The 23,737-nt window shown below is 45.2% G+C and overlaps 1 protein-coding gene across 4 annotated transcripts; it reads right to left on the bottom strand.

Annotated features, from left to right (window-relative positions):
• Nucleotides 1–551: 551 nt before the first annotated feature.
• On the bottom strand, nucleotides 552–22,225 carry PPIH (peptidylprolyl isomerase H). 4 transcript variants are annotated; one of them, XM_060089634.1, is made up of 10 exons: nucleotides 22,098–22,225; nucleotides 21,682–21,746; nucleotides 21,230–21,372; nucleotides 21,030–21,074; nucleotides 20,781–20,823; nucleotides 16,350–16,442; nucleotides 13,019–13,106; nucleotides 12,483–12,523; nucleotides 11,591–11,680; nucleotides 552–2,301 (listed from the first exon to the last, which is right to left on the bottom strand). In XM_060089634.1, the coding sequence occupies exons 3-9, from the start codon at nucleotides 21,253–21,255 to the stop codon at nucleotides 11,612–11,614; spliced, it is 405 nt and encodes a 134-aa protein (XP_059945617.1). In that variant the 5' UTR covers nucleotides 21,256–21,372; nucleotides 21,682–21,746; nucleotides 22,098–22,225; the 3' UTR covers nucleotides 552–2,301; nucleotides 11,591–11,611. The 4 variants fall into 4 exon arrangements, with proteins under 4 accessions (XP_059945617.1, XP_059945616.1, XP_059945619.1 ...); XM_060089633.1 differs by lacking the exon at nucleotides 552–2,301 and adding an exon at nucleotides 4,586–4,784; XM_060089636.1 differs by lacking the exon at nucleotides 552–2,301 and adding an exon at nucleotides 4,586–4,784 and having other exon boundaries at nucleotides 21,349–21,372.
• Nucleotides 22,226–23,737: the final 1,512 nt, after the last annotated feature.

Below are 23,737 nucleotides of genomic sequence, written 5' to 3'. Positions count from 1 at the left end.
AGAGACCGGAACTAGAATTAGAGTCACCACGAGAACCATAGAGTACTCGAGAGGACGGGCAGAGAGAACGTGACTTTCACGAGGCGGCAACCCGGGCGGGCCCGAATTCCAAGGCTGTGTCCTAGCCGAAGGAAAGACCCGGCCAGACGCCTGAGCCGGGATTACCCTACCTGACCCGGGGCCCAATGACACCTTAGCTCCATATGAAGAGAAGGCCTCCCGCCCGCCTGCTCCAAATATGGTCCTTGTGACCTCAGACCGTGACTGCAGATAGAGCCGTCTTTTCTACAATGGCCGTGTACTCGCGGCAGAGCTGAGAGCTTCTGGAACGGACTTAAACGTATGCATTCAAAGAGCGTCGGTTTACGGCGGAGCAGTCACCTTGGGGGGACCACGCAAGCTATCAGGCAGCCCTTGCCCAGCATATGGAGGGCGGGGGTGTACTCCGTGGGGACCTGCCTCCCGATCTATCATACCAGGCACAGGAGGACTGTCTTGAGTATTCACGTCTTTTCGTATTGGCCACAAATCAGATTTAATTTCACCTCACGTTTATTGAGCACGCTAGGCATTTTTCGTGCATTTTATTCTTACAACGGCCATGTGAAATAGGGATTACTATGCACGTTTCACAAACGATTTGTAATTGAGGCTGCCGCATGATGTAGATGAAGTCGTCCACCTTAGTTCGTTCTTTATTAAGCGTCTACTATCTGCTGGGTATGGACAAGTGCGCCAGTTGCTGCCTTCTTAAATTCAGTCTAAGGATAAAGGCAGAAATTTAAACATGCAACACACCCAACACTCCAGCGCTGCAAATGCACAAAGCATTTTGGGAGTGGCGGTGGGAAGAAGGTTTAGTGCAGACTCCAAGCACATGGAGGTTTATGCAAAGGCGTAGGAGGCAAGAAGAGATGGGGTCTGGGGCAAATACAACTAAAGTAGTCCAATAAGACCAGAATGAAGACATTTGGGTTATAGAGGTAGGCAGGGTTAAATTAGGAACACTTTATCTGAAACTTAACCTAAGGGCAATAGTGAGAAGGGTAATTTTAGAATTGAAAGTAGGGAATGGCACTTTTTTCTTTAATGGCTAGAGAATAGTGAATGGGCTGCAGAGGGGCAAAAATGAAAGTAGGGAGACCAGCTAGGAGGCTAGTGCAGTAGTCCTTACCTCATCGGTATCATCTAGGCCTGTCAATTCCACCCCTTAAAGGCCTCCCTGAATCAGTCCTAAAAAAAATCTCTAAACGCCAATCCAGAGTTCCTTCCTTCCTACTGCTGCTACTTTAGTGTAGGCCATCATCATCCATTGCTCAGAGCAAGAGTACGCACTTTTTCTATAGGGGCCAGATAGTGTTTTAAGCTGTGCGGGCCAGATTCTCAACTACTCAAATTTAGAGCCTGAAAGTAACCACAGTCAGTAAACAAGTGCATCTGTGTTCCAAAAAAATGTCATTTATGGACACTGAAATTTGAATTTCATGCAATTTTTGTCACAAAATATTCTTTAGATTTTTCAACTATTTAACACCCCCCCCCAACTATTTAAACATTTAAAAATCATTCTTATTCTTAGCTCATGAACCACTGAAAAATAGGGAGTGACACCTGGCCTGCCAACCCCTGGCTTAGAGCACTGCTGCGGCCTCCTAGCCAGTGTCTGTACCTTTCTTACTCTAATATTCCCCATCACAATATCCAGTGTTCTTTTGAAAACACCCATCTGATTACGACACTGTCTTACTTAAAATCTTTTAGTGACTACACCACCCACAGGATTGTCCAGATTCCTTAATGTGGTTGGCAGGACCCTGCATGACCTCTAAACTTACTTCCCATTCTGTCACATTCCCTGTCCAACCTTCCACGTGACCTTTTAGCCACTGCTTCCTTTGAGCTATCACATACTATTCCCTCTACTTATAACATTCTTCCTTTCTCCCTTCTCCTTTGCCTGCTTAACTCTTCATCCTCTAGGTCTTGCCTCAGATGTTACTAGGTTAGGAGACCCTCTCCTAACACACTGTACTGCATTCATTATATCTTCCCTGCCAGACTATGAGTTCCTGAGGCATCTAGCATAGTCCCTGACACACGATATCTTAATTAATGTGTCAAGTGAATGATGTGATGTAGAAAATGGATTGGAGAAGAAGGTACTGGCAACAGAGAGGTCATCTGGGCAGCAGCAGCAGTAATCCAGGTGAAAAAGGTCTGCGGCAGCAACAGTGTGTGGGGAGAGAAGTAGGTGGATCCCAGAGCTGCTGTTCATCTGTTCCAGCTCCAGGTGACTTCTGACTGTTAAAAAGAAAATATTTCCTCAAAGGCAATTCTGCCAACACTTAGGACATTTAAAAGTGTGCCCCATAGGCTTGAGAGCTTTTCCCCAAAGTGGAGTTACAAAGACACTTAGAATAATGGCAGAAGCACCTCTGAGAATAAGTAACCTTCCTTATGTAACTGCTTTGAAGGGATGGCTTCTCAAGCAGAAATATAAATTCTGTAATATTTGTCTTTAAAATGTTTCTTAAAAGTATCACTACTGGGCCTCCCTGGTGGCGCAAGTGGTTGAGAGTCCGCCTGCCGATGCAGGGGATACGGGTTCGTGCCCCGGTCTGGGAGGATCCCATATGCCGCGGAGCGGCTGGGCCCGTGAGCCATGGCCGCTGAGCCTGCGCGTCCGGAGCCTGCGCGTCCAGAGCCTGTGCTCCGCAACGGGGGAGGCCACAACAGTGAGAGGCCCGCATACCGCAAAAAAAAAAAAGTATCACCACTACTTACTCATCCAATTACTTCACTAAACTCTCTCTTCATGCTCAGTGAACATGAAGATGAGTGATTTAAGAAACTAGTTTCCTTGTAGCCCCCTCTCTACCACTGCAGAGATGGTACTGAAGCACTGGAAGAGCAACAGTTCATGTCAAAATCCATCTCCTGTTCCAAGGTGGGAATTCCCCAAGCCATGGTTCTGCTAGTCCCCCTGCCACCCTAAGAGCCCAGTGTGGTGACCACAGCTCCAGTGTCTACCTTTAAGTGATGTGAAAGGCAAGTGGTTTCATTCCAAGAATCTCCTCTGCAAAACTTTCACCTTGTCCCCATCTCTAACAGACTCTGGGCCCCCAAACATAGTTGCCTTTTCCTAGAAAGCCCTCCCCACCCTTATCTCCTGGTTAATTCCAACCCATCTGTCAATACTTACCTCCAATGTTGCCTCTTCCTCTCACCCCCAGTCTTCCCCCTCTGCTCCCATAGCATCTCATACATACCACTATTATTCACACAACAAGTATTTATTGAACACTTACTGGCTACTAGGTGCTGGAGACGGCAGTGAAAAACAAACAAAAATGACCAAATTTCCTGTCCTCTTAAGGGCTCACATTCTAACACTCACCACACTGAATCCAAACCATGCCCATCCCCTGTCACAAACACAGGCCACATCTTACTCATCTTTACAGCTCCAGTGCCCAGGACAGAAACTGGCAAAGAATGCAGGTGCCAAGTGTAACTGAATTCAACTGAATGGCCCATCATAAGAACGTCAGCTCAGGACCCCAGCTGCTCATCCTCCTTCCCCTCTCTTTATAATTCTACCCTGTTTAGTTACTTGAAGGTTTCTCCTCCACTAGATCACAACCCTTTCTTCCCCGTGTGCCCTGAATCCCGTTTACTTAGACAGTTGCAAATACCCAAACTATAGGGCCCTTGTATATCTCACCACCTTTCTTGTCCCCCAGTACACTGAAATGGCACTTTTAGCCTGGTTCTATTTTATCACAGAATTCAGCTCTCTGCTACTCTGCTGCTGCAGTAGCCTGCTGCTAGTAGTTATGAGTCATCCCTGCCATGAGCCAGGAGAAAGTAGGAACGCGATAACATAGAAACTGCCTCATGCAAGGAATACCAGGGAACTCCCTTTACCTCCTGAACATTATACTCAATGGGATCTTTTTATCTTTTATGTTTTTATGTTATCCTTTTATTTCCTTTCAAAACAAACATTTTCCAACGCACGTCACTGTCTACACGTTACCCTCATCTCCATTCTCTTGTTTGACCCTTTCGTCAATGCTATGAAGTAGTATTATTATCCCCATATTACAGATGAGGAAACCGAGGCTCTGAATGGGGAAGTGAACATCTCAAAACCTCAACCGTTTAAAAAATGACTTTGGATCCAAACCAAGATTTTTAACTATTAATAAATGATTTCCACTTCATCATGATCAAGACACATTGTACCAAATGGTCTCCCATCCAAAAATATCCCAAGCTAGTGACCCTTCACCCACAGGCTCTAGAACTAACCAAAATGAACCTACTGGGAACATAAGGCCCTGGGGCTTTGCCTTCTTTGCCCCATCAGCTTGAACCTAAAAGGGGACTGCTACCAGTGCTTGTAAATCTGAGGCATCAACTCTGCATATCAAGGGCCTGGCTCTGGCCCATGCTGGCCTCTGGGGAGAGTCAGTACTCCTAGCTGGAGCTAAGGAGTGAGGAAACAGGGCTATCATTACAACCATGTAAAAAGAACACAACACACGGTAAAAAAAAAAAAAAAAAAAAAAAAAAACCGAAAAAAAAAAAAGAACAACTTTATTTACAGTTGAAAACTTAAACACAACATCTTGGCTTCTGAGTCTGTGATACTTCCAAGGTCTTTTGATCAAATGGGGCAGCAGCAGGCAGGGAAGCAAACACGGGGGCCAATCCCACTTATCCTACTCAAGAGCATCACCCCGAGCAAGGGAAGGCCTGCAATGGCAGGTGTGGAGGGTCTGTGAGAGATGGAAGAGAGAAGCAGCTCAGAGGAACGGGGAGGGGACAGTCCATGAGAGAAAACACTCGCAGCTCTCCTCTACACCCCGAACCCTCCTTTCCCCAAAGAGCAGCCCACTTTGATTCTTGCCACAGGCCAGACCTCTGGTGCCCCACAGCAGAGTTGAGAGGTGTGTTACACAGAACCAAGAAAGAAACTAATATTTACGGCCAATACACTGTCTCCTTTATTATTTACCCTTCACAACTCTGTGTAGTATATATTATTTATAATTAAGCAAAGGGAAAAACTAGGGTTCCAAGGAGTTTAATGGCCTGACAGTGATGGGGCTTCCTGGTCTACTTGGCTCCGAAGCCTGTGTGCTTTCTGCCAGACCTTGATGGCTCTCTGTGGAGCTCTAGAACAAAGAGCAATCCTTTTCCTTGACTGGTCCCAGGGTTATAAAGAAAGGAAACTCCACACCCTCTGTTTATGGCCTTGGAGTTAGCTGTCCTAAAAGAACAGGGTGAGTACACTCAGTTACTACTGTTCCCCTCCCCCCAAACATGGCCACACCCCTGTTCCTCCAGAGCACAGTGGATCCTGGCATCATACCACAGGCTCAGACAGAAGTTTAATCCTGGGCCCTCAAGCAGAATGTACAAAAATGTGTAAGTGCACTTTATAAGTTGCATGGTGCTCCGGGACCTAAGCTCTGTCACTGACCGGGCACTGTGTTAGTCAGCATGGTCCCTGCCTCAAGGAGTTCTCAGTCTAGAGAAAAGCAGACCAACATATTCATGATACACTGTGGTAAATGCTGTAATAGAGAGATGAACCAAGCACTGTGGGTGCACCCAGGAGGGGACCAGGGAATGATTCACAAACTGATGTTAGCTACATGGTCCTGGGAAGGGCTGGGAGGAACTAGGATTGGTTGAAACTACGTATATACAGTATGTATTTCTATTATAAAATACATGCCCAGTGTAGAAAATTCAAGCATATACAGGACAATATAAACTGAAAAGAAAGTCTCTTTGCTATCTCTACTCTGCAGAGGTAACCATTACTACCAGCCAGCTATCTATCACTACAGTAATTTCTGAAAGAGTAATTCAAAATAAATAGCATCATGTTTATATAATGTACTACATCTTGACTTTGTCCCTTAATTTACCTTAGAAATCTGCCAATACATACAGATCTACCTCTTTCTTTTTAAAGCTATATAGTATTCGATGGTCGTGATGTATCTCTCTGTGTGTAAGGCCTGGTTACAGGGCAGGGAGCTTCGCCTTTGTACTGGAGGGACTGGAATGGAGCCATTCTCCCCTCCCCGCCCTTTTTAGCTGGCAGGGCTTCTGACTTTCAGGGCAGGGAACGGTGTCACACACCCAGCAGGCATGCAAATATTTGCTGCCACATCTCTGGTGCTCCCTAGATGGATATTTTCATGCGGAACCTCTTTGCTCTGGCCTGGACGGCTGCAGTGGACACCTCACTGGCCTCCAGCCTATCCTCCACACTGCTGCTAGAATCATCTTCTGAATAAGTAAAGTCAATTACAGTGTTCTCCTGCTCAAAATCCTTCAGTGGCTCCTACTGGCCTGGTTCTTTTTGGAGGGTCAGGCTACCCTTTGGAATCTCAGGAGCATGATGGACTCTCACCCTAGGGGGGAAAGATGTAGGCAGTGCCTGAAGGTCACCCCCATCCTCAGGTTAACATATGAATACCTCAGCCTGCACTGGATCTCACAGCTGACCCTGGCCTGCTCTAGCCTCGCCTCTTACAGTTTGCTTTTCATATCTTCCTGCTTTGGCTATATTGAATTATTTGCAGTTTCCCTTACACTCCCTACTGTTTCCTGCTCGGTGTCTTTGCTCATGCTATTCCCTCTGCCTGGAATGCCCTCCCCAGTTTTAGCTACCCTGACAAACTCCATTCTTTCATTTACTCAGCTGAAACATCTCTTCTGCGGTCTTCCCAAACACTCCAGGCAGACACAGGCATTCACTTTCCTTCCTTTGTCTTAAAACCTCCAGTTCAGTGCTTACTGTACTGTAATTGTCAGTTTCCCCAAGAGACTGTGAGTTCCTTTAAGGCAGGAACTGGGCTTTCCAAGTTTGTTGCCTCATCTGCAGTGTGGGACCTATCTTAATTAATGAAAGACCAGCCCACGTGCCACCGATGTGTCTTTCAGAATCTTCCTCTACAGGAATGTATCACATCTACAGGAAATTCCAGATTGGGGGACAGTACTTCCTAAACCTCAGTCATTCCAACAGCAGTGTCACAGCTCTTACCATAGCCACCATCCACAGGTACAATTAATTTTTAACCTACTGACTATTTGAACTCAAATAACACCTCATTGTAAGCTATAATACCGGTAAAATTAGGTGCTGTATAATTATATTTTTTCCTGAGAGACAAATGTTAAAAAACATTCAACCAGCACCACCTAAAGCAGGGTTACCCACATTTCTCTGATAAGAAGCATCTGAAGCAACATAGCATCCTGGATCCTACCTCAAATTCACTCAGACTCTTCAGGGGGGGATCTGGGAATTAGTAGGTTTAACAAGTGCCCCTATGTGATTCTCATCTTCAGGGAAATTTAGGAAACAATGAACTAAAGAAAGATCTCTGCTGCTTGATAGTACCAGGCCTGGGGATCACAGGGAGATTAGCAGGGCTGTCAGAGCTCACAGCCACTCTTTTCCAAGAGACTCTCAGGTTTTCAAAACAGAGGTTCCACACCCCACCCCCCACCACCCCCCATGCAGTTGTAAGTAGCCAAGAACCCAGTTCAGACTGGGTAGGAGAATCCTGAGGCCCAAAGTTCGTCTATGTATACCTAATCAAATTCAACGTAAAAAGCTTTCACAGGACCCACTGAGATAAAACCGAGGTTACTACACCTAGAGTTGTACAGAAAACTTCACTTTCACTAAAACCAGAGTCAGGACCTAAGGTAAAGCACAAAAGAAGTTGTGGAAGGAAGTTCTTCATAGGAAGGAAGTTCTTCATAGGGAGGTACAGTTGATCAAGTGACTTCACCTATCTTCCGTCTCCTTCCTATCTTCTATTTCCAGTGACTAGGCACAGGCCTTAAATGCATGATTAGGCAATCTCTTGATTTGAATGCAGTAGATTCCTGCTGGACCAATGCCACCAAGAGATTATCTCCTCCTGGGTCTTTTCTGATTGGAATATGGTGGGTTCTCAATTAAAGGACAGACTGTTATTCCCCTGTAGCCTTGCCACTCCAAGTCAGCATCAGCATCACCTGAGAGCTGGTTAGAAATGCAAAATCTTAAGTTGCATCCAGACCCACTGAATCAGAACCGGCACCTTAACAAGATCTCCTGGTGATTCATGTGTACATTAAAGTTTGAGAAATACTGCCTAGTAGGACTTAAAAACATCATCTACACTGGCTGTCAAACATTACTCTGCCCTCAAACAACCTGAGGGATCTGAATTACTCCTTTAGAAATCAGAGATGCTTGTAACTTCACAGCTGGGAAGAAACATGATGGAATGATACCATAATCCCAAATCTTTTACTTACTTTCCTTACTTTTCCTTACTTTCTCCCAAATCAATTCCTCAGAAACCCAAAGTGGGGAACCCATCTGTGGAATGCCTTAAGGTCAGACTGCCACCTAGATTCCCTAACACCTTAAAACCTATGAGTTTTTAACTTGGTAAAGTTAAATGAGATAATTAAAGTAAGGTTCTTAGCTCAGAATTTGAGCATAAGAAATATTCAATAAGTGATATAACTGCTTTTACTGTATTGTCTCTAAATATAAGCTATGAAAGATTTAATTCTGAGCAAGTCAAGGTTAGAAGACTAAATTGAAGGTACCACAAATTTAACTAAAATTAAATAAAAGTAAAAATTCAGTCCCTCAGTCACACCAGTCACATTTTTCTAGTGCTCAACAGTCACATGTAGCTGGAAGCTACCATAATGGACAGCACAGATACAGAACATTTCCACCATCACAGAAAGGAATGCCTACTGGAAAGTTCTGGTCTAGAGGGCCTCTGGAGCATCAAATGTCCTCCATGGAATTTGTTCTGCTTGGGGTTGTAGGCTAAAAGGAAGGGCTTATGGGGGCAAATGTTTACGTGACCTTTGCTAATAGCGGGTGAGGAGAGGAAGGTTGATGATCGCCCACCCTCAGAAAACAAACTCCTAACATGTATTTCTAGTAACTTTCTGTAAGGGTCTCAGAAAAATAGAGAAAAGGCCCTAAACATAAAAGGATTTCTAACTTTTATTATTTTTGTGATCTTCTGTCCTCTGGTGGTGATCAGTGGTCAGTCTTTAGAAGGAAAAGGACTTAGGAGCTCAACTTTAGTTCAGCCAAGAAACGAGTAGGAGAGGGAATGGCCAGCAGTGAGGGCAGGGGGAAAGCACGTTGAGCCTGGGGCCCCCAGTACTGGCAGAAAAGAAAGCTCAGAGTGTCAACTAGGCCTGAGAAGGGAGCATTTGGCTGAACAAGAGAGTCCACGTGAGCTTCCAGCACACACTTGTGCATTCCTGCCCTGGCATTTGCTCACACCAGTTCCCTGCCTAAAATGCCTGACATTCTCCCTCTCTATTAACTCATGTAATAAATTTTAACTGAATGCCTGTAAGTGCCAGATGCTGTGAACACAAAGTAAGTCACAGATGGAGGTATACACATTCATTAAGATGGTCTGGTATTTGACTAGATCTCCATTTGAAAAAAAAGGCAGAGTCCAGAAAAATAAATTCTAGATAATTTTGTAAGTATACAAATAAAACTACAGAAACATTCGAAAAAATACAGAAGGCATTATGATTGAGGTAGTAAGGACCTTCTTAAACAAGATAAAACACAACACAAGGGAAAAGATTAAAAATTTTGATCTCATCAAAATTTAGAACTTCCGTTTAACAAAGGATATCACCAAAGATAAGAAACCCACTGCCAGTTTTTTCTTAAAATATATTCTAGACAAAATGGTCAAAACATGTAAAGAACTAAGACTCAGAATGTATAATTATTCAAATCATTAAGAGAAAGGTAAAATAAAATATTTGCTACAAACATCTTATAGCATATTATATCAGTTTTGTTTTGTTTAAATAAAACATAGTTTTACATGAATGGAGGAGGAAAAGTCTTCCAGACATAAGATCAAATGGAAATAAAGTGATGAACAAACAGTATGATGCCACTTAGGAAAAACAAAACCTCCCAAGGGCTTCCCTGGTGGCGCAGTGGTTGAGAGTCCGCCTGCCGATGAGGGGACACGGGTCCGTGCCCTGGTCCGGGAAGATCCCACATGCAGCGGCTGGGCCTGTAAGCCATGGCCGTTGAGCCTGTGCGTCCAGAGCCTGTGCTCCGCAACGGGAAGAGGCCACAACAGTGAGAGGCCCGCATACAGCAAAAAAAAACCCAAAAACCAAAAAACAAAAAAACCTCCCAAAATTAGATGGGCAAAGAAAAGGCCCTATGGACATACATCAAACTGATGAACAAGTTACCTGTGAGGAGAGCAGTGGGATGGGGATGTGGATGCGGGTGAGCTGTTAAGGGGAGGGCCTTAACTGTTTTCTGGGAGAATTTTCATACCTCATTTTAGGAGATGATGTTGCTTTCATAACTAAAAATAAACAACCAAATGAAATATGTGAACCTGGATTGGATTTCTTTTTTTAGAGCTAAAAAAAGTTACTTTGTGGACAACTGGGGAAGTTTGAGCATGTACAATAGACAATACTATTGTGATTATGCAGGACGCTTTTATGTTTAGGAGTCGCTTGCTGAAGTATTCTGGGGTAAAGTGTCAAGAAGTCCTCAACTTCCAGATGGAAAAGAAATGAAGAAAGGGAAAGGAAGGAAAGAAGGAAGAGGAGCAGGAGAGGAACGGAAATGGGAGGAGAGGGAAGAAGGGAAAGAAACAAATGTCAAAGTAAAATGATAAAACACGAATGTTAAACATTGGCGAATCTAGGTGAAAGGTGAAAAGGTGTTCAATGTACTACTTTTCCAACTTTTCTGCAGGTTTGAAAATTTTTAAAAAAAAGAAAAAAAGAAAAGAAAGGCAAAGCACTACCACCCTTTACCTAGCTGGAAGTGATCAATTTCTTCCTTGAACTCCTATTAATCCTTAACAACATCACTAATATTACTAGTGATCACCTCTGAGAATGTGTTTTATTCTCCATAAGCTCCTAAAGGGTGGAGGCATCTTTCAATTCTTTCCCCCATCCCCATGCTCAGAATGATGCCCAGCACAGAGCAGCCAGTGAGTAACAAGCCCGGGTAGGAAGTGAGTCTATGTAGGCTGAGAAATGTGTCACATTCACCTATGAGGCTGGCAAATACAAAGCCAGGGGCTGGAACTGCAGCGTCAGTTCTGACGAGAGGCATGATAGGGGTGTCTCCTGGCTGCCCAGGCTTGTCCCAGAAGGGAGTGACCCAGGGATGGAGCCAGGTCTTCCTAGCGGGACTACTAAATGGAACTAGAGTCTAAGAGTGCTGTCAGCAAGTGCCTGATGGTTTTCAGGTTGATACTTTGTAAACTATAAAGTGTTAGAAAAGTAAAGTGTCCTACCAACCCTTTCTCTTTTGATGCTTACGGTGACCCGAGGAGATACGTATTATCACCATATGGCAGATGAGAAAACAGGCTCAAGAAAGGGAAGTGACTTCTCCCAGGGCACGCAGAGAGGAAATGGGCTCAATCCCGTGTCTTCAGGTCTAAAGTTCTTTCCACTAGACCATGCTGCCTCCTCTGGGGTGCTGACTCCTGCTCAAGAAAGACACACTTACCTGATTCAGTCTTCCTCTGGACTACATCTCTCCACACTGTGAGATCACCACAGGCAGCTTGGGTTTATTGTTGGGGCCTGTGGGAACGTTCTAGGAGAGAAAGCACAGTGGTGACTCCTCCACTCAGACACTCCCCCACCACACACTTACTGATGCCTGCAGGCCACTAGGCTAAGGACTGAGAGCTTAACAGGCGGATCTGACAACAGTCTGTAGCCTAGCAGACAGGGGAAGAACATAATACATATCAAAGAGAAAATGTACAACATTTAGAAAACATCAAACCCATGACATGTAACAATGCAGTAAGTCATAAGAGAGAGTTGTATACAGGGTGAGGAAGCAACTAAACTGCTGCTTGCACAGGCCAGGGAAGGATTCACATAACAGGGGATATTTGAGCTGGGCCCAGAAGGATGGATGGGATCCCACCAGGAGGAAAAGAAGGGAGAACACCTCGGTAGAGGAAACCGCCTGAGCAAAGACTTGAGGGCAGGAAGGAGCAAGAGGCAGGGACGTATATGTGTGTTCAGAGGAGGGCTCGTAGCCTGACGGGACTAGAATGTGGAAGTGGCAGTGGCAGAAGGGGTCGTGGAGAGGGAGGCAGGGACCCGATCATGAAGGACCTTGAGTATAATGCTGAGGAGGATTTTCTCAACTAGATGGAGGAGACACCAGAGGCCAAAGCTCAGGAGGCACCGCACCGGAGAGGCTGAGGGCCCAGAACACTTGGGAGGTACATGATCTCTCCTCCCTCTCCTCCTCCCTGAAACTGGAGGAGTGAAGCCTGGGCCTAGCCAGAGCCCCACTCATGGTCCTCCCGCTCCTCGACACTAGTGCAGTAGTACTAGGCCAGAATAGCTGAGAAAGAGGAGATCAAAACAGGACTCACCTCAATCTTTCTCATCACCAGAAGTCCATCAATGATTTTTCCTGGGGGAAGAGTATGAGCTAGACTTTATTACTCTCGTTTGCACAGTACTTTCCAGCCTCCAAGGCCCATTCTCAGCCATTATCTCATTTGATCCTCAGACTCACATCAGAAAATTAATATTCAGTGGAAGTGAAATGTTGCCCAAGGTCACAGGTGGCAAGTAGCAGAGTTAGGGCTCAAAACTAGGTCTGAGCAATTGCAAAGCTCCACTATACCATGCTGCCTCTGGGTGGTATTTCTTAAGTGCTACCATCCCCCCTCAGACACACCTATCGCCCAGGTGGTTACTCACTACATCAGATGGCCCCTTCGTCTCCCCCTCTAGCTCTCTAACCGCAAATCCTCCCCACCTCCCATGGCTTCCACCTTTCCTACTACTACCCAGGGCAGTTACACCTGACGAGCACTCTTGGTACAAGAGTCAGGGGACCAGTTCCATAAGAAGTTCCACTCTGGGTGAATTGGGCTTGGACTAGGACAGGAATAGGACTCACCAAATACCACGTGCTTCCCATCTAGCCAATCACACTTAGAGCAGGTGATGAAAAACTGGCAGCCATTGGTACTGGGACCACTGTTTGCCTGATGGAAACCAAATATATTTGCAGTGAGTTTTCCTGGCCATGTTAGCCAAAGGACAAAACTCCCAAAAGAGCCTGTAGCCCTGAGTCCTCCATGCTTTCTTTCAGCAAACCTGACTGAGCATCTACTATGGGCTAGCACCCAAGGATACAGAGAGGAACGGAATACAGAGAGGAACAGAATACACAATTTCTGCCCTCAAGGAGGGCAGAAATTGCCCTCCTATGGTGTGAATTTTTATAATGGGAACAATTGATTATAGAACCAGATTTGCTGTATTTAGTCCAAAACCAGTAATAACTGGATTACACTTACAAATTAGGTACCAGCTGAGAAAAAGCCTGTTGCCTGTGCCATAAGCTACTTAGTCTGAATGACTCTGTACTGTCCCTTAAGAATGGTAAAAAGAAAATTTAAGGGGCAAGAAGCTGCTATGCTAGTGCTATGCTAGAAAAAAAGACTACATTTTATCAATGACATTTGTTTTTTTACAGCTACACCCCAAATCCTTTATTATTGAATTTTATCGGTAAAAGTTTTTAAAATCAAGAATCTCAAATTCTTCAGCCATATCCCTTCCCTTTTCCTCCCTTGAAATTGTCTTTATATCATTATATTTCACAATACATTATAAAAGAACAGTCTATAATTACAACGCAAAGCCATCAGCAAACCCACATCACGTTTCAGCAGCACTGCCTTACCACAAGGTCTGTGTAACTATGTGAGTATTTCAATGCATACTTACGTTATTTGGGAAAAAAGTTAATGGAAAATGGAAAACTGAAAGAACTAGTACTATTAAGAGCACAGGTCTCATCAAAGTAACACTACAGAGGCAACACTGGAAATCATTAGATAGGTCACTAGCCTTAACTGGATGCTTAATGGATTTAAATTGGTTGAGCCTGTGTTAAACACTGAAGGAATAAAAATGTATATGAAATACATTAAAGACATTGTCTAGGGGTAAGCTCTAATTAGGGATGTCACATTATACTTTAGAAATTCCCCATGTGAGATGAGGCTATTTGGGGTTTTCGTACATGCATGCAGGAACATCTCACATATGAAAGCAAGGGACAGCCTGAGCGAGTCAGAATAGACCTACCCTCTGGAATGAGGGTAGACTCCTCAGTGGTCCCAATTCTTCCTTCCTTCCTCCCTCCCTCCCTTCTTTCTGTTTCTTCTATCTATCTATCTATCTATCTTGCTGCTCAATGTATAAACACTTACTAGCAAGCAGGCATGAAAACAGTCAGACAACATGTGTTTTTAGCTCAGGGAACTATCTGCCCTTAGCCACTCACTTATCCATTCTTCCAGGCAGGAGAGCTTACTGGTTTAAGGAAGAAGCTCTGGAGCCAGATGACTGAGCTTGAATCCCAGCTCCATCACTGACTGGGACCTAGTTTAGCCACATAACCTCTCTGTGCCTCGGTCTCCTCATTTGTACCTATCTCAAAGGAATAACGAGAGAAGTAAAATGAATTAATGCAAATAAAGTGTTGTTGAGTATGTGCTCAACATCAACCTTTATTCTGATTATCTTTCAGTCATTCATCAGTATCTGCTCAGCACCTTGCTATATCAGGTATTGAGGCTTGGAGATCAATGAGACTCAGTCCCTGCCCTTGAGGAATGCATGATTTAGTGGAGGATGGAAGCAAAAACAATTATGCTACAAGATGTGCGACAGCACAACTTAACTAGTGTCAGCCTGAAGGGAGCAGAGACCAAGGCTTCCTTCCATTTTCTGACTCCTCCCCAGATGCTAACATAGTGGCATGCAGTCCTCATGGCGATGATCCAAGCCCACTTAAGCCACTTCTGCACTCTTTACCCATGCTTGCCCAGCCTCACTTTCCTAAAAGAGACTTGTACACTCTTTGTTATGCTAGGCTCACCCAATTATTATGGCAGCCTCCTAACTGGCTTCTCTGCCTTACCCTCTCCACTCCTGTCTTCCATTCACACTGCAGCCAGGGTCTTTGTTTTAAAACACCAAGTTGATCAGCCCTGCCAAAAAAGTGCATGGCTCTTCATATCCTATAAAATAAGGTCCACATACCTCATCCTTATTCTGGCATTTAAAGCCCTACACCCACCTGCCTCTCGGGTGGTCTCTACTAGTCATTCCCTCCCCATTCACATCACTTTCCTCACTTTCTGTCCCTTACCCATGCCACTCTGCTATTTCATGGTCACACATCTTTTGTCTAGGCAGTTTGCTTGACTTGAAATGCCACCTGGTAGAGAACTTCTTTGGATCCTTGCAGCATTTACTCTCATTCCTTGGGGCCCTCACAGTACTTTTACATACACTGAGGTACCCTCCCCTTATTACACTGATGGCATGAATTATACTATACTGGACCCATCATTCTGCATGTGTGATTCCCCCGCTAGATGTTAAATGTCACGAGGCCAGGGATCAGGCCTGTATCCTCATGCCTTACCATGAGGCCTGAAACAGTGTATGTCAACAATCTTTATTTGATGAATGGCTGAGTAGATGAGTGGAAGAGTGGGCAAGCAGGACAGAGAATGTGTGCATGTAAATATTGGGTCTGGGGGAGTGAGACTTGGGGCACTGACAGAAGGAAATGGGTGATGACAGGAGGGAGGGAGAGGCTTGAAGAATGAAAGAGAAGCAAGGTGAGAGGGGTAAGGGGAAATGAGGAGGGGTGAATAAGGGCAAGTGAAGGGGGAGCGAGTGGGGGTGTGTAGATGAGGGGCTGAAGGAGGTGGGCAGGGGGATGGTCAAAGGGGAATGAGATGGGTGAGTGGGGTTATAAATGGGAAGGAAGGGTACTGGGATGGGGAAGGAGGAGTGCTGAGTGAGCTGAAAGGGGTGACCAGCCAGAAGGCAGTGTAAACGAATGGGCGTTGTGAGAGTTCTGGTGAGTGGTGTGATAGGGGCGTGAACACTGGGTCTTGAAAGCACAGCTGGCTACATTCTAAGCAGCAAGGCTGAGTGCCCAACCACATGTTCTGGCTCAAACAAAGTAAGAAAACACACAACAGATTTCAATTTTGGCTCCCCAGCCTGCTAGTGGATCCAGCCCAACAAAATCAAACCAGATTGAGGAAAGAGGTGAGCAGTACAGAGGTGAATCCTGGGTCAAGCAAGGGAAGGAAAGCATTTGCTTCCATCCCAAGAGACAGCACGGGGCCTCAAGAGTGACCCAGAAGTCAGCTGGCTACAAATCTAGCCCAAAACCTTGACTGGTCCCAACTTACCATGGAAAGCAAGCCTGGAGCTGAGTGTCTAAGCTTAAAATTTTCATCTGCAAATGGCCCCCGGTAGATACTGGCGACTCCAGTACCATCTCCCTGAGCAGAGAGAAGAGAAGTGTTAGCAACTTGTGAGCACTGGCCCCTAGAGCCCAGAGGAAGCAGTTGCTGCACTCCAAGCCTCACTGCTTTAAAGTCCTCTTACTCTTGCAGGTCACTTTGGGAGCCACACCTCTCTGACCCTATCTTGCAATCAAAGCAAGCCCCATCCAAGGAACGTGCAGCCCACAACCTGGTCAGGGCATCTCATGGGCTGGAAAAAAAACAACAGGTCACAGCTGGACCTCTAGAAAGATAGGCTAAGACACAAGCAAAGCAGAGGACAGCAGTACAGTGATCACATACATAATCGATGCCTCGATGCCCTTCCCAAAGACTCTCATGCCTGCAGTCATATAAGAGAATCTAGTTAACTGTCTATGGCTCCACTCCCCCAACTATGCAGGTGGGTGGGCTCTTGGAAGTGTAATCTATACAACAGGATACTACCCTCCTGGTCAAAGTTGAAGTCAGGGGAGGTCCAGGTGAGGATGCCTAACTCATGCAGGGCCAACTAGAGTTCCTTCTCTGGGAAACATGAAGTAGAATAGCTGCTCTCGAGGTTGAACTTGTATCATGTAAACCTGGAAGCTGGAGATAACTATCTTCTTCAAGGTGGACTGGAGAAGAAAAAGAGAATGCAACACATGTGTAGAGAGTGCTAGAGAAACAGAGAGAAGGGACTCATTGGCTCTGTGGCTCTCTAGTTCCTAGATCTATTTCTTCCTCTGGGTTCCAGGAAACACCTTGTCATAAATCCCCAATTTATGCTTAAACTAGCTCTAGTTGTGTTATCTCTTTGTTCTTCCAGTAACTCTGTGTGTAAGCATTATCATCTTCCCCATTTTTCAGGTGAGCAAACTTAAGTCAGGGTAATAAAGCAACTTGACCAAGGCCATATTTGCAGTACCTTAAATAGAATCCCTGGGGTTTAAAGGTACTATAGAGAGAGTGCCAAAAGACCAATCTCTCCCAGCCAGTTAGTAAAGAAAAAGAATATTAGGACTTCCCTCGTGGCGCAGTGATTAAGAATCCGCCTGCCAATGCAGGGGACACGGGTTCAAGCCCTGGTCCGGGAAGATCCCACATGCCGCGGAGCAACTAAGCCTGTGTGCCACAATTGAGCCTGTGCTCTAGAGCCCGTGAGCCACAGCTACTGAGCCCACGCGTTACAACTACTGAAGCCTGTGCACCTAGAGCCCGTGCTCTGCAACAAGAGAAGTCACTGCAATGAGAAGGCCACACACTGCAATGAAGAGTAGCCCCCACTAGCCTCAGCTAGAGAAAGCCCGCATACAGCAATGAAGACCCAACGCAGTAAAAAAAAAAAAAAAAAAAAAAATTGGGTACATGATGGAATGTGGAAACACTGACCTAGTGTAGAATCAAAGGGCCCGTACTGGAGCAAAGACTACTAAAGGGAATTAACATAAGCCAAGGAAGAAAAGAAAACTCTCAAATTCAAATTGTTATTTGACTAAAAATTATTGGGACCTTCCTGGTAACGCAGCGGTTAAGAATCCGCCTGTCAGTGCAGGGGACATGGGTTCGAGCCCTGGTCCGGAAAGATTCCACATGCCGTGAAGCGACTAAGCCCGTGCACCACAACTACTGAGCCCACGTGCCACAACTACTGAAGCCTGTGCACGTAAAGCCCGTGCTCCCCAACAAGAGAAGCCACCGCAGTGAGAAGCCTGCGCACCACAATGAAGAGTAGCCCCTGCTCGCTGCAACTAGAGAAAGCCCGCATGCAGCAACGAAGACCCAACGCACCCAATAAATAAATAAATAAATAATAAATTTATTTGAAAAAATTATCAATAAAGCCAAGCTCTGTATAGTGGAAAGACTGGATTTGAGTTTCAGTTCTATCATTATTGAGCTGGGGAAGTCACTTCCTATCTCTGAGCCCCAGTTTCCTCAACTATCAAGTGAGGATGCAATCACCTACTCCTTATACCGTTGCCATAAAGATCCAATCAGTGTCTATGAGAAAAGTGTTCTGCAATCCATACAGCACTATGTAAACGTAAGCTACTATACCTTTAACTCCACATAAATATATACATACATACATACAGAAGGAAAACATGTTCATTTCCAATTTCCCAATAAACCTAGAGAACAGAACAGTTACCACATCATTCTCTATATAATCATACTATCTATTGCACTCCAGAAGCCACAGTAGGGAAAATGACAAAATGAATTGTAGGGCAAACAAGAGAAAGCAACTTAAATCTTCAATAACAGTGGGTTGATCAAACAGATTCATTGTCTATTCATAACGGAACATTAGGTAACTAGTAGAAAGATTGTTTTGGAAGAAGACAATAACAAGGGAAAACGCAGACAATTATCAAGCACAAAAAAGTTAAAACACACATATGATCTTAAGTCTGTTAAAAATAATATTTGACACACATATATATGCAATGATAAGACAGGCAGCTTTAAACTAAAATGCCAAGAGTATATTCCTTGGGAAGTGAGATTCCTTGAGAGATGATTTATTTTCATTTTTGTACTTTTCTTTTGCAATCAGAAAAAAACCAGAAACAAATATTATTAAAACAAACAAATATTCTTGGTCCAACTTTAGAAGGTCTCAAATCCTGCTTCTTCTGCCTCTTGCTCATTCCATTTTTTCTGCCCTAAGGGTAGCTCTGAGTAATTGCTTCTCTCTGACACTCAACCTTCTGGCTAACCAACTACTATCTAACCCTGGGGCTATCAGCTAGTGATCAAATGTGCCTGGCAAAGATTCTGGCAATGACCCATAAGAAGTTGGTCCTGTCCCTGCTAAGACAATATGGCAATATAGGAGCCTATGGGAAGAAAGGAAAGAAGGCAGAGAATAGCTTCTCAGCCCTCTTACCAGCCAATAAAAAAGTATATGGTCACCCCAAGCCCTACTATGATCAGTTGCGACCAGGTGTTGCAAACTCAAATGCCTACAGGGGCAGATGACATAAATAAGGGAAGCAAATGGTTTAATAATAAGGACACACACTGTGCTAAAGGGAGCAGTTGCTTGACTCCAACCAACTGCTGCTGCATGAGAAACACAGGCCTCATGTACCCCTACTTTCCATATGTTAAAGAGAACACTTTTTGGTTAAAATCTCCCAGTTTTGCACCATCAAACAGATAAAACAAAACATATATGTTTTTGATTCAGCCCCAAATTTGCCACTTTGTAAACTTACCTAGATAAGAAAGAGAGATCTTAAAAAACTCCCCAGAGTCAAACTAAATTTACATATAAAGGAGAAAGAAAGTCTCCTAAATCCCAGAAAACAGCATCATGACTAACCAAATGATATTAATAAGAAAGGTCATGCACAGAAGTGGGTGGGTAAGGAGACAAGTGGGCTTAAGAAAGCATAAATGTGGTTTATTCAGCACCTTCCAAGGTTTCAGGAAGCGCAGGAGGCTTGATATGGGGACACATACAGTCTCGTCACAATAAAGTCATGCTTAGCAGTGAAGGATTAATTCATTGGGCTCTCCCAGTGAATAGGGAAAACATCCTTCCAGAACTCTCTTGCTCTGATTCCTTTCCCACTAATGAACTTCTGATTAAAAATAACACTCAGGGGTTTCCCTGGTGGCGCAGTGGTTGAGAATCTGCCTGCTAATGCAGGGGACATGGGTTCGAGCCCTGGTCTGGGAGGATCCCACATGCCACGGAGCAACTAGGCCCGTGAGCCACAACTACTGAGCCTGCGCGTCTGGAGCCTGTGCTCCGCAATAAGAGAGGCCGCAATAGTGAGAGGCCCGCGCACCGCGATGGAGCATGACCCCCGTTTGCCACAACTAGAGAAAGCCCTCGCACAGAATCGAAGACCCAACACAGCAAAAATAAATAAATTAATTAATAAACTCCTACCCCCAACATCTTAAAAAAAAAAAAAAAAAACACTCAGCTTTCCAGAAGTGGACTGGAAAATGGGGCATAAGCATTTAGCTCACTGGAAAGGGACTTAACAACCATTTAGAAAAAACAAATTGCATCCGATTTCTAGCTAAATTCTATGTGACCAATTAATTTGGGTCTGTCATGGATCATCTACTGGTATGCTGGGAAAGTTCACTTTCTGGCCCTAAAAGGCTGAGATTTAGAAGTCAGTGACTCAAAGTGCTGATATCTGTCATCTAGTGATGCAATGAGTAGTAGCCATCGAAGGACATTCCCATCCCCACCCTCTCCCCCATCAAACTTGGCCATTGTTCTCAAGCCTTAAGACTGGGTCCCTGAAGTAAAAACACCAGCGGCTGCAATAACAACAAAAAACCAAACATATAAGTCCTTAATAGGCAAGGAACAATACTTACATTAACAAAATCTCCACCCTGAATCATGAAATCTTTTATGACCCTGAAACAGAGAACAAAGCATACTGAGAGAAGATTCTGTAGTTTAGAATAACATTGATTTCAAAATATAATGTTTATTACTTTGGCTTTTAATAAGTCTTCAAATCAGTTGCTGAGTTCACAAAAACATCCCTTCTCAAGATCTAAGAATTATCCTCCATTTTGTTTTCCTAAAAGCCCCCCAGTATGGCTTGCCAAAGGCCTTACCTGTGGAAGGTGCTCCCTTTGTATCCTATTGGAACCCCATCTTTTCTATAACCAAAAAGAAAGAGACTTGGAATGATAACAGGTAATCATAGGCCTTTCCAGTTTACCACACACCTGAACCAAAGAGACTCTCCTAAAGATGGCCAGAGAAGAGAGATAAAGAAGACAAATGAACTGAGGATAGACCCGTGGGGGATTACCTTCTATTACTGTCACCAGCAATCATTCAAGGCCTGCCGGTGGTTCCCCAATACCTTCACTGCAGCCCCAGGACACCCCTCAGGAGAAAGCAGAGAACTCAACCACGTCTGAGACTGACCTGAATTCTCCAGTGCAGAACTGCCTGAAAGGGAAAGGAGTGAATGATTCAGTCACCATGGCATCACAGTTGTGAGCGCTCCTAACCTCGGAGGGGAGGGCACAGGCATCGGCGCTAGCAAGCCCACCTACAGGCTAGTCAGATGTCCAGACAATCAGGCATACAGATTAACAACATAAATTGACACGGGAACAGTCAAGACTATTCAGAGCGATACCCAGAGGAATCAGATCTCAAGGGCAGTGAGTGGACGGACAGAGGCAGGTAGACGATTCCAGACTGTGGCCCAGCTTCTGGTTTAGTTAATCCAGCAAAGCTGGAACATCTCCTTACCTAAAATTCTCGGCCGTCTTAGGCACAACGTCTGCAAAGAGCTCGATCTTCATGCGGCCAACTTCCTGCAACCGGCGGGAGACGGTCAGAAAGCCCAGTCCAAGCCCGTGAAGGCCTCACCGAGCAGGGAACCCTCCCTCCCACATGCCGCTTGGTCTCTCCCACTTCCGCCTCCATAGTTTACGCTAGTTTTCCACCCAGTCCCTCCGCAAGCGGGGCGCCACGACGGGCAAGACTCCTCCTCTTCCTCCTTCCTCCCTTCCTCCCCAAGCCCGCCCCGCGGATCGGTAGGTTCTGGTCCAATTTCACTTTCTGGCTTTCCGAGTCCGTTACCCCTGGTGAGGGGATGAAATCTGCCTGTCAGACCCCGTGCACTTTCCCTTCGGCGGTGGGCTGGGTGGCTGTCAGGACCTCACCTGGCCGCCAATGCTGACATCAAAAAACACCACGGGATTGACAGGGCTTGAATTTGCCACCGCCATGGCTCCGACCCGGAAGCAGAAGTCGGGAGCGCGGGGTTCCGGCGAACCTAGTCCCTGCTCGGAGGGTCTCGTCTCCGGCGCAGGCGCAGGAAAAGCCGACCGAGGCCAGGCCCCGCCCCCGGCAGTTCTCCACCTCCAGCGTCAAACTGGGCGCTGCGTGGGTGGCCAGCGCCTCCTTCCTTACAGACCACCCGTACGTCAGCCAGCTGTTAGCTCACCTGACTCTCCCTGGGTGCTGAGCCGGGAGGAAAAACTCGGCATTTTTTGCTCAAGGTCAACGGACATCCTACTCACTGGCTACACTAAGTGCAGTACAAATTATTCTCGCTCAGGCTAGGGAGCTTGCACTAGGCAGTCTTCAGGGTCCATATCAGCCTTTGAAATTAAGACCTATGTGAACCGTCATACGTGCGGTTTTCTACTCCTGTCCACTAGTGTGGAGCCCCACGGAAGCAAGAACTGTGTTCATCCTCAGTGCTTAGAACAGCCTGGCATATCAGGCTTGTTCAGTAAATACTCGGCACTTCCTTGAAGTCAGGACGCTAGGATTTTACTTCCAGTTCTGACACAGGCTTCCGCCTTCGTCACCTCCAAATCATTTACCGCAGAGCAGCTAGAGCTTTTAAATTAAATCTGCTTATAAATCACTCCTGGTTCCCCGTATTTAGCATAAAATCCAGTTTCTTACATAAAAGGCCTGCCTTACATTATCTGGCCGCCACCTTCTTCGGACTCCGGCCTTCTGTTCCTCGAGGTCATGGAGTTGCCATACTCTCTTTAGGGCCTTGGTACTAGCTGTTAGCTGTCTTTAATATTCTTCTAGATCTTAATGGGGATGGGGAGTGGTCTTGTAGCTCAGGTCTCAGCTCAGATATCACTCAGGAACATTGCACCCAATCTAAAGTAGCCCTCCATCACACTTTCAGATACATTACTGGTTTATTTTCTTCATGCCATTCACCATCCAAAATTTTATGGTTTCCCCACTTCACCTGCAGCCTCACACACATTTAACTCCATGAAAATGAAACCGAGTCCCCCTAAACCTGGTTCCTCTGACAAGCTTATGAATAACCTATCCAAACCTTTATTCCCTTTCTTGTCCACCTGTTTCCATGAAGACGGAGGAGTACCAAAGAAGAGGCGGGACCGAAACTGAGCAGAACCCTGCAGGACACTCCCGTGTACAAAACCGTTTCTTGTTTGTAGAAAAGGGCTTCAGCCTCCTAGACCTTCCCTGAGTTACAAAGAGCAGATTCAAGCAGATACTAATTAAGGAAGTGAGGGAATGCAGAAACAAAGGAAAAGCAGTCAAAAAGTTATAGTTCAATCACTTTGCTGCACACCTGAAACTAACACAACTTTGTTAATCAACTACACTCCAATAAAATTTTTTTAAAATTACAGTTCAGTGATAAAACAGAGTCCCAGTTCCTTCTCATGGGATATACATAACAATCTGACACAGAAATTTTGAGTTCTGTAGGAACTAAGGCCCCCCACCTAGGTGGAGGATGGTAACTACCTTCTGAGACTCCAGACTGGTGGGAACTAGAAGGTTGAGGATTGAAATT

This window comes from Mesoplodon densirostris, chromosome 2, assembly GCF_025265405.1.
Source record: "Mesoplodon densirostris isolate mMesDen1 chromosome 2, mMesDen1 primary haplotype, whole genome shotgun sequence".
Lineage (NCBI taxonomy): Eukaryota > Metazoa > Chordata > Mammalia > Artiodactyla > Ziphiidae > Mesoplodon > Mesoplodon densirostris.
The sequence above is the reverse complement of the archived record's forward strand: the minus strand, read 5'-3'. Positions and strand labels throughout refer to the sequence as shown.

What these genes read in the sequence shown, in the direction of transcription:
- PPIH (XM_060089636.1), bottom strand. Translation starts at nt 22,163, where the DNA reads ATGGCGGTGGCAAATTCAAGCCCTGTCAATCCCGTGGTGTTTTTTGAT. An exon ending in AAGACGGCCGAGAATTTTAG is followed by an intron (nt 21,373 to 21,681) that starts GTAAGGAGATGT and finishes TTTCCCTTTCAG; the next exon opens with GCAGTTCTGCACTGGAGAAT. An exon ending in CTCCAGGCTTGCTTTCCATG is followed by an intron (nt 13,107 to 16,349) that starts GTAAGTTGGGAC and finishes GGTTTCCATCAG; the next exon opens with GCAAACAGTGGTCCCAGTAC.